Genomic DNA, 15,850 nt, shown 5'->3' on the forward strand with positions numbered 1-15,850 from the left:
GGAAAAAGGCTGCAATGAAACAAAGAGTGAAAAATTTAAAGGGGTCTGAATACTTTCCGTACCCACTGTATATTATGTATGAGTCTCCACAGACATAAACTGCAACTTGACTGGTTTATGGAGGCATACAACTGCAAGACTTTATATATTTTTTTTAACATTTCTGTTAACTACATCCTGAGAAGAAACAGGAAGTTGTGCAAAGAATAGTTCAGGAACCTGTTGCACCAATTTTGTTAAGTGAAAGCTGCGGTGTGCAACCTGAAATCACTTCCTTCTTGTGTTAATTTTGACACATTTCACTAATCAAAACAAATACTGTTTATACTGATTAATGCATGGGCAAGTGATAGCCCTGGAGCAGTCACAAATGTATTTGAAATGTCCTAACAAAACACTTCATGAAATGTAACACCCCCACTATTTGCAATCTGTGCCACAGCAGTGCTTGCAGATTGCTTTCGTCCTATGAAATTTTAAGCTTTCTGGTTTTGGAAAATTACATATTCATTATGGTTTTTGAAGGCCTAAATGATTGCATCGTTGAGTTCAAGCGCAGTGAGAAGCCACAGAATGCTATGTTTCTTAAATCTGAAACTATTGGTGATGTTGTCTAATCACTCATCAGTTTATTGGCTGGTCATATGGTGGCCGTAGCAGCTGAACTATGTTCATCACCATCTGACTGACCAGGTTGGAACTTTTTGTAAGACATGTAGTGGTGGAGTTTAGCCATATGTGGTTGTCTATTTTTTTCCTCTGTACTGTTTTTTGTTACGTTTCTCAGCTGACTGAAGAGATACTCTGGACTTTTTATCATATGTGGGTCAGGTTCAGCAGCGAGGGAGTGTCTGTGTGTGTGGGTCTGACTGCAGGGGCGTCTGTGTGCTTCTGGCCAATTACAGCCCTCAGAAAAAAGTTGTGCAAGCCACCCTCGCTTGTGTGTGTTAGTTTGTGGAGGGAACAATATTTGCATATAATTTGTATAAATACTGAGGAGGTTATACACTTAAAAGCTTGATTTCTTACACACATGGTAATATTCATACCCTAGTGGGAACAGCTATACCTGCAAAAGTTTAAATGTCACAAATGTATATTTTTTGTTCAGAGAAATGAAAGAAATACAGCAAAGTAAATTATTAACCATGAGGTTAAGCGTGAGGCTATTTCTGTAACTCATAGAAGTATTTTATATCCTTAACCTCACCATAAAATATGAACGGGGCTACGGTCCGTAGTTAGTAACTTTACAACTCTGTAATATCCCTCCCTGGTCCGTGAAATTCAAGCACAGACATAAAAAGCCCAGGCCACAGTGTGCATATTGCGACACTAACTGAGGGACACAAAGACATCATGTACAGGTCATAGCTCTACGCCCACCAAAGACTGGACTAAAAACTGCTTTGACGTCAAAGAACTCAAACACTGCCATCTATAGGGACTCACTGACTGTTGGCGTACATAAAACTGGCATCAGAATGTAATTTTTTCCCGCCTCTGTTGACAGCCTCATTCAAATAAGGCAGAGAGGTTTGACCATGTGAGTAAATGCTTTTCATTTTCAAACTTTTCTTGATTCCATGTATTTATTTGATTTTCTTACTGTACCAAGTGTAAATATAATGTCATTGCAGGTGATGGAGTTCTTGAAAAGCTTGGCTGGAACAGAGTATGTGGGCTTTAGCAATGCAACGTAAGTAATGTGCTTAAAGAAGTGCAACATTATTTTAGCATTCCTAAAGTCCTGTGTCACATGAAATGTAACTTTCTGAATACTTGTTACCTTCTTGCAGTTTTCAGTCTGAAAGGGAGACTGGTGATAGGAATTATGCAATTGGTTATTACCTCAAAGAGAAAAAGGTAAGTTTTGGCAGTATTTTATGTTTAATTACAATCACCTTAAGCACTTGTTCAATGCTCAGGTTTTCAGAACAATTAAATGTTCTGACTATGAGCTGACTCTGGTTTTAACCCATGCAGTGCTTTCCTGAGAATGCAGATATGACAGCAGCCCTTGACTTCTACTTTCAGGTATGAATCTTTCTCTTTAACATTGTTGGATGAACCATTCAAGGAAAAGTTCTACATTTTGGGAAATAAGTCTATTATATATAGAACCACAAAATTAAAACACAAACAATCAGAATTTACCAAAGCCAAAAAAATAAATAAAATAAAAAAGGTAAGTTTGAGAAGGAGCGGGGGGAAGCATACTTGGCTTATTAGGTCCTGCCCCTACTTCAGAATATCATATTATTACAAAACAAATAGATATGCAACAACAATAATTACAACAATAACTTACAACAATATACAACAATACCATTACATTACAATTCCATTACTGTGTTTCGGTCAATTCCTTTCTGTATTGTAGTAAGTATAGATTTCTTTAGATTTATATCACTCTCATGTCTGAATGTCTGAATAGGAAGCTATGGCTGGGACACGGTTATTTTAGTTAGGCAAAAAATGTCCTCTGGTTTCTGTGAAACTTCTTTTCACTTTTTTTTGTCTTTTTTTTTTTTTAACTAATTAATTAATTTATTCATTCATTTATTTATTTATTTACAGATTGGTTTTCTTACAGATAATGGTAATTTGCCAGGCTAACTGTTTTCTACTATTTCCAGTCTTTATGCTTTACTACGTTAACCAGGCTGCTGGCTGTAGTGTGATTTTTGGTGTCTGTTTTTTTCAGTTGTGCTCCATTGAGGTGAACTGTGAGTCAGGAAGTGTCATAGCTGCCACACTGGCCAACGGGGGTATTTGTCCAATCACAGGGGAGCGTGTGCTGAGTGCTGAAGCTGTTCGCAACACCCTGAGCCTCATGCATTCCTGTGGCATGTACGACTTCTCCGGACAGTTTGCCTTCCATGTGAGTCGCCAGATACTCAAGGATCTGTTTGAAAAAGTGTTTGCTAGTGTTTTTTGCTCTGAGCACTCATGAAATTTTGAATACCGGTTGAGACTTTTCTGTTTTCTCTACTTGTTCAGGTGGGCTTGCCTGCTAAATCTGGCGTTTCGGGTGCTGTTCTGCTGGTTGTCCCCAACGTCATGGGTATCATGTGTTGGTCTCCACCTTTAGATCGGCTCGGAAACAGTGTTCGTGGCATTCACTTCTGCCAGGTATGCAGTTGCTGTCACAGTTTTATTGATTTTTCTGAAGCAGATTTTTCTGTGTCTGCATGCTTCAAATATTCCATCTTAATGAACTTTTAAATCATTAGGAGCTGGTGTCTCATTTCAACTTCCACAATTATGACAACCTGAGGCACTTCACTAAGAAACACGATCCCAGGAATAGATCAGATGAAGATTCAGTAAGTTGTGACAGATGTACATGCTGCAATTTTCGTTCAGGCTAGTAAGAAACATAGATATTTATTTCTTGTTTAAGAAAAAATCCACTATTGTGCAGTAATGTTAGCCTTTTGATCCATTAGAACAAGTCAGTGGTAAACCTGATGTTTGCAGCCTACAGTGGTGACCTCGCTGCTCTCAGGAGGTAAGCAAAGACCGAATCATATTTTCATTTTTTGTCACTAAGCTACAACGCTAGATGAATATGCCACAGTTGGATGATGCGATCTTAAAGGAACACTTTGACATTGACAAACATATTCACTTTCTTGCAGAGAGTTAGTTTTAGAAGATCAATATCGCTTTCATATCTATATAATGTGAAGCTGTAGCTAGAAGCAGGTTAGCTCAAAAAATATATATTTATTATATTTTGTTTGTTTCATTTGTAAAAATTAAATTTAAAAGAAATTAAGAGAAAGGTTGTGTTTTATTAAATGTCCTTACAAAAATGTTTATGAAATGTAACACCGTCACTATTTGCAATCTGGGCCACAGCAGTGCTCGCAGATTGCTTTTGTCCTCTGACAACCTGGCTTTTTTAAATTTAATTAAACTAAAAAGATATAACATTTTAAAAATTGAGCTTAGAGGTGTTGGTAGACAGATTTTGTTATCTTCGGACAGAGCAAGGCTAGCTGTTTCCATTTACTTCCAGTCTTTATGCTAAGCTAACCATCTCTCAGCTGTAACTTCATAGTTACCATACAGACCTGAGAGTGGGAACTATTGGCAAGAAAACAACTAGGCAGAGTCACTATTCTTTTAAGAGTTAATTCTCTGCTCATTAAAAGATGTCCTTTCCATGTGTGCTCCCTCACTTCTGTTCTTTCTTTTGTTATCCCTGCAGGTTTGCCCTTTCAGCAGTGAACATGGAGCAGAGGGACTACGACTCTCGCACTGCGCTTCACATTGCTGCTTCAGAAGGTGACACTTCATTATTAGTTCATTCATTCTTCATTAATCTCAGTTTTGATATTCAAGCAATTATTAATGAAATATGGCCTTGGGGGTTGCTCATGCACTGTTGTCTTTCAGGTCATTTAGAAGCTGTTATCTTCCTAACTGAAGTATGTAAAGTGAATCCCCACATGAAAGACAGGTAGGAATTTGTAATATAAACTTTTTCATCTGATATTAGCTTAAAAATGGTAGAATGGTAGATAAATATGTCCATCTCCATATTACTAACCATAACAATCCATCCATCTCCATATTACATTGTGGTTGCTATTAGATGGGGAAACACACCTCTAGATGACGCCATGCAGTTTGGCCATGATGTTATTGTTTCAGCCTTGCAAGAATACACAGACCGCAACGCACCATACAACACAGAGGAGCAGAAGACCACACTGGAGACATACAGTACGTTAAAAAGCATTGTCTAAACTAGAGACGGTCCAATACCTTTTTTTGTTTCCCGATTCCCAGTGATGTAGTCAAATGTATTGTAGTTGGTATGTTGTACTGTGTATATATTGGCCAGAATCTCGAGCATCAATGACTTCATTTCCTGTATTCGGATACAATTTAATGCACCAATTTACGGAGGAAATACCTCTATTTAGCCTATGCGTTTGGGCAAGTAGTGGCCTAAAGGTTAAAGAAGCAAGCTTGACCGGGATGTCGCCGGTTCAATTCCTTGACCGACATGATGAAATCTGGGTGGAGAAAGTGAAGCAGCGCTTGTCCCGCCCTCATTACCACCACTGAGGTCCCCAACCACTCTAGTGGAGCTGCTCAGTGGCCAGCAGATCAGACTGTGGTTGTACTGGGCTGCTTCCAGGGATGAATGTGTAACTGTGTGAATGTGACAGGTCGTCATTGCAAATGAGAATTTGTTCTCAACTGACTTACCTGGATAAATAAAGGTTAAATAAAATTGGCTTGTGTTGCAATTTTAACTAACTGTTTTTGTGCTAAGCTTCTGATAGAAAATGCCACTATGATGTAAATATTTGATATAGTGCGCCTATTTATTGTTTAAATATTGAAATATATATTGCTTCATTGATGTCATTTAATCAGGCAATTTTATGGTCCTTTGTAATATATATTCCTTAAGCTGCTATATTAATTAAATAGGTGATACTGTTGTATTTGTGCCTGTCTCACTGGAAGGACTGTTTCATTGTGGTTCATGGAGGCTCATAGGCCAGTTTATTCACTGCTGATATCTTGCGTTGATATGTTTGTTTTCTTTATAGCTCTTTTTTTATTGGTCACTTGTTATTACGTCTGCATATTTCAGATGCTGATAGCAGTGCACATTTGGGTTACTCTTACATAAATTACATAAATGAGTGTTGCATGCTAGACACAACGATGTTTAAAATTTGACATGAGGAAATTAAAGCTTTTGCTTGTTAACATGTGTATGCAGTATGTGTATGTAGTGAACTATATAGTGATAAAAAAATGCAATATTATACAGTTTAATGATCTCAAATGAATGCACTTTATTCACATTGCTTTATTTCATTTAACTCAGTAAAAGGCAGTGAAATGAGTCCTCCTCCAGATGACTTAAGCTTTAGTCTGTCACTGTAAATGTGTATAAGCTTGCTATATGTAATGTAAATGTTATTTTTATTAAACAATATACAGTATGAACATGGGACTAAAAACGTTATTGTTGTGGATTTCAGCTTTGTAACTGTGTGGGTATTTTAGGAACACGGCATAAAAAAAAATTTGGCAGTTAATGTTGCTCTCAAAAACAATCCTACATCCTTTTCACATCAGTTAGTCTGAGAGGTAATACATGAGGTACACACAATAACAGCTTCTGTGCTAAGATTGCCTGAGATAACACACAAAGCATAAACTTGCATTGATAAGATTTCATAACAATGACCATCTGGACCACGGAAAATTAACCATAATCTGTAATTAAGCTGTAAATGATTACTTAGATATTGCTTTATTTCCTGTTGTGATAAATGCTGTCATGGTATCAAATACAAGCCCACGACCATCACAATCATCACAGCTCAATCCTGGTTCACTTCAGGCCCTCAGGCTCCTCTAGACCAGAGTGTGTAAGCAGCTCCCCGTCCCAAAGTCCAAACGCGGGGCAGAGGGGAGTCTGGAACTGGACCTTGATGGTGTGAATGATTGTGGGTTTTTTGATGTCCACCAGCCCCAGAAGACCCGCTTGGTAGTCAAGCAGGATGCCTATGCGGTCTGGCTTGCCCACCAGCGGCACAGGAACTATCTTATTGCTGGTCATAGCAAACCACTTGCGCTGAGCATAGCCAAACACCCAGGAGGAGCTGTTGGTTCCCACACAATCCTCTCTGGACATCATGGCCTCGGCCACACCTAAACGAAACTCTTGAGACTTTTTGACAGTCACCTCCCAGTAGTGTCTTCCACTGCTGATCTTCTCATCGCCAAACACAACGGCCCAGTGTCGGAAACGTTCTGGGTTGTCTGGCACATAGCTGAGGTCCAGACCCAACATGCGGTAGATGACGGCAGTGTCTTTCTTGAAGAGGTCCAGACTGCTGTGAGCTGTCTGCTCATCGAGCCTGAACTGAAGATCTACAGAGAACAATAAGAGTGTAAGAAGAAAAAATGTTTTTCATGATGACTTTTGGTAATGATATTTGACACAGAAAACCTTATTGTGTTAGTACCCAGATCTGTCTATGCTTGTGCTTACTTGCATCTATAAAAAGTTTTCCATAGTGTTATTCATGGATTTATTTTTTAGATATCAAGTCGTTCCATTATTTGGATATTATTCATGAGCAGATCAGGTCTCTTTTAAAATCAAGTAAATCGCTGGCTCCCAAACTGAGTTTAATAAACCTGGTTTGACATTTTGAATTTTAAATTAATTGCTGCATTGTACTGATGGAAAAGAGACACCATTATGGTTATTAGCACTTATTATCACACCTGACCTTTTCTTGGTATGACAAGTCATAGATGGATCTGACACTAACTTATTAAAACCGATCCGAAGTTAGCACAGGTTTTATACATCCATGGTCAAGACCAACAGGGAATTGAGCAGTAGTGGGGTATAAGAGCAAATTTAGGGGAACAGGTATGTGCTCGGATTATCACATGGGGGTTAACTGTATGGGAAGTGTTAAATCGCGCATTAATTGTGTAATTTTCTGGTTTTGCATCTGTGCAAAGATAACGTTATAGTTGTTGCGACGAGTTGCATCTCTGCCGAAAATTACATCCGCCTCGCGGGCAGCAATTGAGCTATCTATGGTAGCCACTTGCTAGGCTAACTTTACTAGCTAGCTAAAACATTGATGATTCTAACCTTCCTAAAAGTATAGACTACGTATTATTTATCACCATTGGTGAACCTGAAGAATAATAGATTGATTTGAAACAGTTACCGCTAGGTTATTTCGCATTCAAAATCGTAGTTCCTTGGCATGCAAAACTCGGTCCAACACCCCACCATTTTTAATCACAAAAAAAGCCACTGTTGGGTCTACTCTATATTTTAGTGAAGACACAATTCACATTTCAGACTACAACCCCAGCTGTCCGTTTAAAAAAAAAGCCCACAACACTTGCTGAACTTTTGTTGGCTCATTTGTTTTGCCAGAGAGCTGTGTTAACGGTTTTGTTACTATGTATGGATACAGCCCATTACCGAGCTTGTTGTCGTGATCCGATTAAGTTAGGTCATAACGGAAAAATCACTATCATTAACAGTGACAAACATCATTAATTGAGCTGTCAGTAACTGTGCCTGTTGGGACACTGACCTCTGAGCTGTAGCCCAGAAGCTAACAACTCTTGCTTAACTTTTACAAACCATTTACTCACAGTTTCCTCTCGAGGTGGATATGTAGCATATCCTCTCAGGCAGACTGACAGGCTGCCTGTGTGTGACTGACCGGGAGGTGACTGTCCGTCCTGCCAGGCGACATAGACGGGCTACTTTAGCGACCATCGCCATGTTTTTCACTGCCGCTGTTCACATGTTTTGCTTCTTTCTTGTTGTCAAAATGTAGCAGCAGCGCGCTGTGCTGCCCCTGCAGGCCCGGGGAGAATCCTCCATCAGCACCAAGGACAGCAGACAGCCCCGTCAAAACTGGACCGTCTCAACATTTGCAACTGTGTCACTTCTCAGTAAGTATACCTCTCAACCCCTGTGTTGTCTTCCCGTTAACCATGAACTTGTGCTTCCAGGTCAAAATTGAAAATCAATATTTTTTGGGGCTTTTCTGATGGTTTTGTTGCTTTTTCTGATTTATTTGTCACTTTTTCCACGCTCTTGGCACTTTAAAAAAAACCTGAGCTGGTTTAATAATAGGTTTTATTATTCTTATTCTTGGAATTCATGGTCAACAAACCTCATTTATATCAAATTATGCATACGGTTTTAGTTAAAAAGGCAGAAATTATGAATTATTTTGACTACTATTAAGATCAGAGGATGTTGAGTGGATCACAGAGGGGTAAATGTCAAAGTTTAGTCCGGATACTGTTTTGAAACCATTAAACAAAGTAATTAAAATGCTAAAAGACTAAATAAAACACCCCAAAAATCCCATGAAAGTAATGTTGAATGGAATCATCCATGTTATTTTTGGGCAATTCAATTGAAAGAAATCCATTTTTTTGATATAAAACACTCTGGAATGGGTCAATTTGACCCGAGGACAACACAAGGGTTAAATTCCACTGATCCACAGCCAACTATGTCTGAATTTTGGGAAAATGTGTTTAATAGTATCCACAAGACATTTAGAAGTTGTTGATATGGTACAGCCTTCAAAAACCCATAGAGTTTTGGGTTTAAATGTTTATTTAGTGTTAACATTAGGATTGCAACAAACAGTTATTAATCTGATGATTTATTCTTGATAATCGTTTGGTGTATTAATCATCATAAATGAGTGAAAAGTCCCCACGATGTCTTTCTTGTCTGTTTTGTCTTAGCAGGTATTAGCAGCACTAAACTGCATGTCTTCAGTAAAGAGCTTGGACAAGCTGAAACAGAATAAACAGTATGATACTATAGTATGATACAGGCAGTGTGGAAAAAGAAGAACAACCTTACAGCTACTTAATGGAAATTAAAAAAGGGAAAATTGGATGTTAAGGGGCGACATTGGTCAGTCCTCTGGAAATAACAACTTCTTCTAAACTCAACTAACTAAAATAGCTGTCTGACAATTAACGTTGTTATTATTTTCCCTTTTGATAGTATCTTGTGCTCTATGTTGGTGTAGGTGCACACCTATGCAGCGAGCGAAACAGCAGTAAAAGAAAAATACACAAGTGTAAAAGTAAAAAGAGTAAAATACGCAACAGTTATCCCGACAGTTATTCAACAGCTACCTAAAATGTTGTTTACAGACAGCTAGGCTAGTGTATAGTAGCTAGTTAGGTTAGCAATAATCTCATCATATTGAACAAAATTTGACTAAATCTCAAATCAACAACCACAGAATAGCTGTAATAAAATAAGTACCTGCAGATAATGCTCCAATAGGCGGATTAATGTACTCTAGAGTGTAAACTCCTTCCAGGTTGCTAAAATCCCCCACATTCCCAGAAGTATACTGACCTCCTTGATTTCATTATAAAAACTCAATATCACATAGATTTAATGTTTGGCATTTGGCTGTAAACAAAAAGCAATGGGGATCCATACTAATTGCCATCTTTAAATGAGGGAACTGTGGGTTAAGACAGCTGTCATAGTATATTTATACTTAAACTTCAAACTCATATTTGGATTCAATAAAAAACAGCACCATATGGTCTTTGCTATATTATTACAACTCTCTTACTCTACAGCAGTCGCGGAGGATAAATTCAGATCATTACTTAAGTAAAAATACAGAACTTGAGTAAATGTTTATGTCTACAAGCATACACCTTTGTAAAAACTTTGCTGACACTTCATAAACATATCAAGTTTATATATTATTATATAATACATACTGTATCTCTGCATGAGTTATAGCTGTTTATGCTGGATTTGAGATAGCAACTGCTCCTGGGCAATGTGGCAAATGTAGTAGTACTTTAAATGTCACAGATAAGAATTTTTATTTTTCCTGCTGTTGCATTTAAGATGGCTGATGCATCTTTTATGACATTTAATACATATTTTGATATATTAACAGCTTGATTCAGCCTAGTTGCGCAGCTAGATCCATTTTTCACACCAGTATCCAGCTGGGGAATAAATGTCATTGTTTATTCATGGTCCAATCTAAATATGGCACATAGCATTATTTTTCCTTTGTGGTCCCTGATGATGACTTTGTTTTGGAGAGGAGCTCTCGCTTCCGACACACACACCTCACACACACTCACACATGTTGGGTTGCGCAGAGCCTTCCCATTCAAATCTCTTTCTCAGAGTCAAATCTGAATTTAATTTATTTCGAATGTAAGAAACATGACGAGTCATGAAAAACATACATCCCTACACTACAACAATACCATTTTATACTATAAGGAAAGGGGAAAGAATTCAATAGATCATTTATTGATGATGATTGATAATTGTAAAAGAAATATAAGCAAAGCCAAAGATTCTCTGCTTCAACTTCTCAAACGGGAATACTTTCTGTCTTTTTAGTCTATAATAATAAAGGTTTATCTTTAAGTTTTGGACTGTTGGTCGCATAAAACAAGCTTTAAATGTTAACGTGGGCTCTTAGTGCTATGCTTTTATAGTAATGTTCTGGTTCACATTTTATAGATTTTATTTATACATTTTATAGACAAAACTAATTGATGAATTCTAAATATATATAACATTAATCAATGAAAATAATTATGAGTGGTAGTCATAGTGTATATTACACTAAGGAGCTCAGTACAGTTTGATGTGTTGTTTTTCCATCAGGCTGTGACACGCTCCGATAATTAACCCTTATGTAATTTAATTTACCCGCTTCAAAGTGTTTTACATCAGAAAAATTTATTTATTTCAACCAAACTGCCCAAAAATAACATGGATGATTCCCTACAACATTCTTCAGGTAAAGTTTATGTTTACTTTCATTGAATTTTTGGGGTGTTTTATTTAATCTTATCACATTTTAATTCTTTTTTTTTTTTTGATGGTTTCAAAAGAGTATCCGGACTAAACTTTGACATATACCCATCTGGGATCCCCTCAACATCCTCTTATCTTAACTTTTAGCTAAAATAATTGAATAATTGCTGCCTTTTTAACTAACAGCTTGTTTATAATTTAATTCAAATGAGGTTTGTTGACCATGAATTCCAGGAATAAGTGTGAAACCTATTATTTAACCAGCTCGGGTTTTTTAAAAAGCGCCAAAAGTTGGAAAAGTGACATCAGAAAAAGTGACATCAGAAAAAGTGACATCAGAAAAAGGACCAAAAAATTGGAAAAGCATAAAACAAATTTCAATTTGGACCTGGAAGGGCAAGTTCATGGTTAACGGGAAGACAACACAAGGGATAAAGACATGGTCGAGTTTTAACTTGCACTTGTAGTTGTAGTGGTAGGTGAGAAACTGTGATGACTGACAAAGGTTTTCCTGAGGTGTTCCTGAGCCCACGTGATAATGTCCTTTACATAAAGATGTTGGTTTTCATGGAGTGCTGTCTGAGGGATCGAAGGTCACGGGCATTCAATGTTGGTTTTTGACTTTCCTGCTTAGGTGCAGATTCTCTGGATCTTTTGAAGATGTTATGGACTGTTGATGATGAAATACGTTGTTTATAAACTGTTTTACTAATTGCTAACACAGTTGTTGTGAACGACTGAGCCTTTGGGGGATGCTCCTTTTTATATCCAATCATGTCACTCACCTGTTTCCAGTTAACCTGTTCACCTGTGGAATGTTCCAAGCAGGTGGTTTTTGAGCATTCCTCAACTTTCCAAATCTTTTGTTGTCCCTGTCCCAGCTTTTTTGGAACACGTTGCAGGCATTAAATTAAAAATGAGTGAATATTTGCAACAAAAAAATGGTTTATCAGTTTGAACTTTAAGTATCTTGTCTTGTATTCATTGAGTATAGGTTGAAAATGATTTACAAATTATTTTATTCTTTTTTAGTTACGTTTTACACATTTGGGGTTTGTAAATTAAATTGAATTGGTGTTCTTTTCCTTTTCTTTGGTTTTAATTTGGATTGTTTCTCCATCAATCTTTCTCCCCCTTACAGTATGTAAACATATTGCAGAAGGATGCTTTACAAACAGTATCTACACTAGAAAATGGTAGTAGCCCAATGTCCATCACATGCTAAGGAGACTCTCTCTCTCTCTCTCTCTCTCTCTCTCGCTCTCTCTCTCTCTCTCTCTCTCTCTCTCGCTCTCCCCCTCACTCTCTCTGTTTTTACGCGGACTGCGGTTTTGTTCAGTAGAAACTACCAACTACAGTAAGTCACCGGTGAACAGCAGGCGTCAGGCCACCCTGCTGTCCTCTCCCGTCCACGGCCGCTGCTGCCACGCACACACAAACACGAGCGGCGGAAAAAGCTCACGACTCACCACAAATAGCCAACCGTCTGACTCCCAAACACATCGGAGTGGAAAGAGATCTCTCGACTTGACCTGGAAATCTGCCGATTTAAAAGGACGCGAGTAAAGCGCCGCTCCAGAGGAACTCTTAATAAATGAGCTGAAGTGTCAGAAGGATTTCTCTCTCTCTCTCTTCGGTCTCGTGCAGGAATGACGCGTGCTTCACTGGACTCGGCCAGTGAATTCGCAGGCTGATGAAACACTTTGCCAATGCCTTTTCTTTGCTTCACTGCAACCCAGCGAGAAACCTGCTGAACACCACAGTAGCGCAGTGGGGATGGACCTTCGTCTTGACATCTTGGTAATGCATGGGTTTCAATGGCCATGCTTTTGCATGCCTGCTTTTGTGAAATGCATCACTGCTGCTCGCAATTCCTGCTAGTCTGACTTTTTTTAAAGAGCGGCAGATGCTCCAAATGTGTCTCCATCTATCTGCGTGAGGGATGGCGACCAAACCGCGCCAAGTCCAAGAGTGGTTATCTACACGTTCGCACCTGTTCGGCTGGATAACGACAGTTTATGCCACAGGTGAATGAATTTCGGCTCAGTTTCTCCTAACAGTGTTTTGAAGCTGTTTTTTCTGACTCTGGCATTCTGATCGAGCTTGTTGCACAGTGGTAATGGATCTCAAAGTAGATACCGAAGAAATGGACACAAATCAACCTCCACCCATAGAAGTTTTTGCGCACAGCTCGACTCTGCACGGGATCTCTCACATTTTCACATACGAGCGGTTCTGCATCAAACGCAGCCTGTGGGTCGTGTTTTTCTTGGGGTCTCTGGCCTTCTTGCTGTACGTGTGCGTGGACCGGATCAACTTCTACCTCGAGTACCAGCACGTCACCAAACTGGATGAGGTCACGACCCCGATCATGACGTTTCCGGCGGTCACCTTCTGCAACCTGAACGCGTTCCGCTTCAGCCAGGTGACGCGCAATGACCTGTACCACGCAGGGGAGCTGCTGGCCCTGCTCAACCATAGGTAACCACCAGAACCAGTGAAACAACAGGAATCCATGTTGAAAGCTGTTTCTACTGCATCCTGCTGCTTATTCTTTTGAATCTGGAATTTATGTTCTCTTAATATCAAGTACTGTAGTACAGTATGCCATATCCTCATTATAAATACTACTATAGTAGTAGTTTTACGTTGCAAATACGAGTGATGGAACTACATACATTTACTCAAGCACTTTACTTAAGTACAAACTTGAGGTACATGTACTGTACTTGAGTGTATCAATTTTATTCCACTTTAGCGTCTGCAAATCAGACGGAAATATTGTTTACTTTTTACTCCACTATCTCCTAAGCAGCTCTTGTTACTAGATAATTTGCATATTCATATGTAGACCCAAAAATATTAATGTTCTTGTAAAGAACTGTTACGTATTGAACTACCAAAAACATAAAAATGTTTAAATTAGATCCACGTCAACCAGATAGGCTGCCACAACTGTAAAAGGCTGTCAGAAACACTCACAAGGGCCAATTTTCTGCATTTTGATAATCAAAGTACATTTAGCTTATAACGTTTTCAATGCAGGGCTTTTGCCTGAAATGGATTATTTTTACATTGTTTTATTTTACTTAAGTGAATAATAATAAAGTGTAATGTATACTTTATCAATTTCACAAGGGGAAATTACAATTTACACTCTGTTGTTATTACACACATTACACACAGGCTTGAATTACACACACATGCTCAGTACCTACACTAAATGGAGAGATGTCAGAGTGAGGGGGCTCCATGGAAAGGTTCTCCTTTTGATCTGAATACTTCATCAACTGGCAATTGTGTCTCACTCATCTAAAAGGCTCCAATAGTTTCTACCTTGTTGAGTCATTCGGTGCTTGGAGAGCTGGCTTGTCAGGTTTGAATTAACTAAGGTATTACAATCGGAGAACGGCAGCCGTCTGGTTGGTGCATTGAGGGCTCTGGATACTGCTTCCTTTGATTACAAGTGAAATGGCAGATGCTCTGGGTATTTTTGTCAGTTACAGTATTTATTTTAAACCCTCATGTTTCTGTAACCTCAACAGAGCTGTAGAAAACTCCACGCCTTGCACATTAAATCCACTTTGTTTCTGAACTGTTAAAAACTTGACTTCTTTGGATAGTTTAAGTTGATTAAGATCATGCATAGGGCCAAGAGGCAGACATGAAAGAGGAACGATCTCATGGAAGGGCTGTGCCTAATCCTGGCTTTTAAAGTTCTTTGATAAACATGTTGCTCTCCCCCTACTGTTGTAACATTGTTCCAATTAGCAACAGAGACAGCGATAATGAAACAAATCAGCAATGGTGTCATTCGCCAATTCTGTGGCCTGTGTCTGACGTTTGAGGGATCAGAAACTGGGTTCAGATGATGTGAACCTCTGACAGGCTGTCAGTTAAAGAGATCAAGGACAGGAGTCAGCAGCATACAGTGCTGAATGCCTCTGATGGCTGTGCTTTTATGAGGATATACAGCCAACTTCTATCCTAAATCTTTAATGAAGATCCCAGACTGAATGCTAAAATTATCTCTTTTTTTCTGTGAGGCTGGTGTGACTGATGATCAACACTTGCCATCTGGATTTCTTTTTATACTTAATAGATATACTAATATCACATTTCCAGGCACTGGTTCACAAAGAAAACACTTCCAATTGGGAGACCAAAGTATAAATGGGGCTGAGCCTCCTTCTCCATGTACACATCTCAGCTCTTACAGCAGGTTTAGTGCTCATTATCCTGCCTCCCTTGACAAGGTAGAGAAGCGATGCAGCGGCACACTTAGCTGTTATACCCCCGGCCAGAAAAGAAAGTGCTTGTGGCATGAAATCCATTTAAGACTGTTCTACGCCCACTTCCCATGTTTGGAGTCACTGGTCTGGGAAATGTCTTGTGGCATGATATTTAAGCTGCACACATCCTAAAGTGTAAGCCTTCGCTGATCCAGTCAGCTTATTCTTATGGGATTTTATC

The 15,850-nt window shown here is 38.8% G+C and overlaps 3 protein-coding genes across 3 annotated transcripts in view; 2 read left to right on the forward strand and 1 right to left on the reverse strand.

Moving 5' to 3' along the window:
- The window catches only part of LOC117947688 (glutaminase kidney isoform, mitochondrial-like), a 15,258-nt gene extending 10,401 nt beyond the window's left edge, over positions 1-4,857 (forward strand). Inside the window, exons 8-18 of the mRNA XM_034876852.1 lie at positions 1,514-1,546; positions 1,641-1,699; positions 1,800-1,866; positions 1,987-2,037; positions 2,708-2,884; positions 3,004-3,135; positions 3,237-3,329; positions 3,453-3,514; positions 4,220-4,296; positions 4,408-4,471; positions 4,607-4,857. Of these exons, the coding sequence (XP_034732743.1) occupies positions 1,514-1,546; positions 1,641-1,699; positions 1,800-1,866; positions 1,987-2,037; positions 2,708-2,884; positions 3,004-3,135; positions 3,237-3,329; positions 3,453-3,514; positions 4,220-4,296; positions 4,408-4,471; positions 4,607-4,760 (969 nt within the window). The 3' untranslated portion in view covers positions 4,761-4,857. The remainder of the gene's footprint in view (positions 1-1,513; positions 1,547-1,640; positions 1,700-1,799; positions 1,867-1,986; positions 2,038-2,707; positions 2,885-3,003; positions 3,136-3,236; positions 3,330-3,452; positions 3,515-4,219; positions 4,297-4,407; positions 4,472-4,606) is intronic.
- Positions 4,858-5,825: 968 nt separating this feature from the next.
- spryd4 (SPRY domain containing 4) lies at positions 5,826-8,374 on the reverse strand. Its single transcript, XM_034876854.1, has 2 exons — positions 8,179-8,374; positions 5,826-6,918 (listed from the first exon to the last, which is right to left on the reverse strand). Exons 1-2 carry the CDS (start codon positions 8,309-8,311, stop codon positions 6,377-6,379), a joined length of 675 nt encoding a protein of 224 aa, XP_034732745.1. The 5' UTR covers positions 8,312-8,374; the 3' UTR covers positions 5,826-6,376.
- Positions 8,375-12,707: 4,333 nt separating this feature from the next.
- Positions 12,708-15,850, forward strand: part of LOC117947689 (acid-sensing ion channel 1-like) — a 41,194-nt gene continuing 38,051 nt past the window's right edge. The window contains exon 1 of the mRNA XM_034876853.1: positions 12,708-13,858. Within this exon, the coding sequence (XP_034732744.1) occupies positions 13,497-13,858 (362 nt within the window). The 5' untranslated portion in view covers positions 12,708-13,496. The remainder of the gene's footprint in view (positions 13,859-15,850) is intronic.

This window comes from Etheostoma cragini, chromosome 7, assembly GCF_013103735.1.
Source record: "Etheostoma cragini isolate CJK2018 chromosome 7, CSU_Ecrag_1.0, whole genome shotgun sequence".
Classification (NCBI taxonomy): domain Eukaryota; kingdom Metazoa; phylum Chordata; class Actinopteri; order Perciformes; family Percidae; genus Etheostoma; species Etheostoma cragini.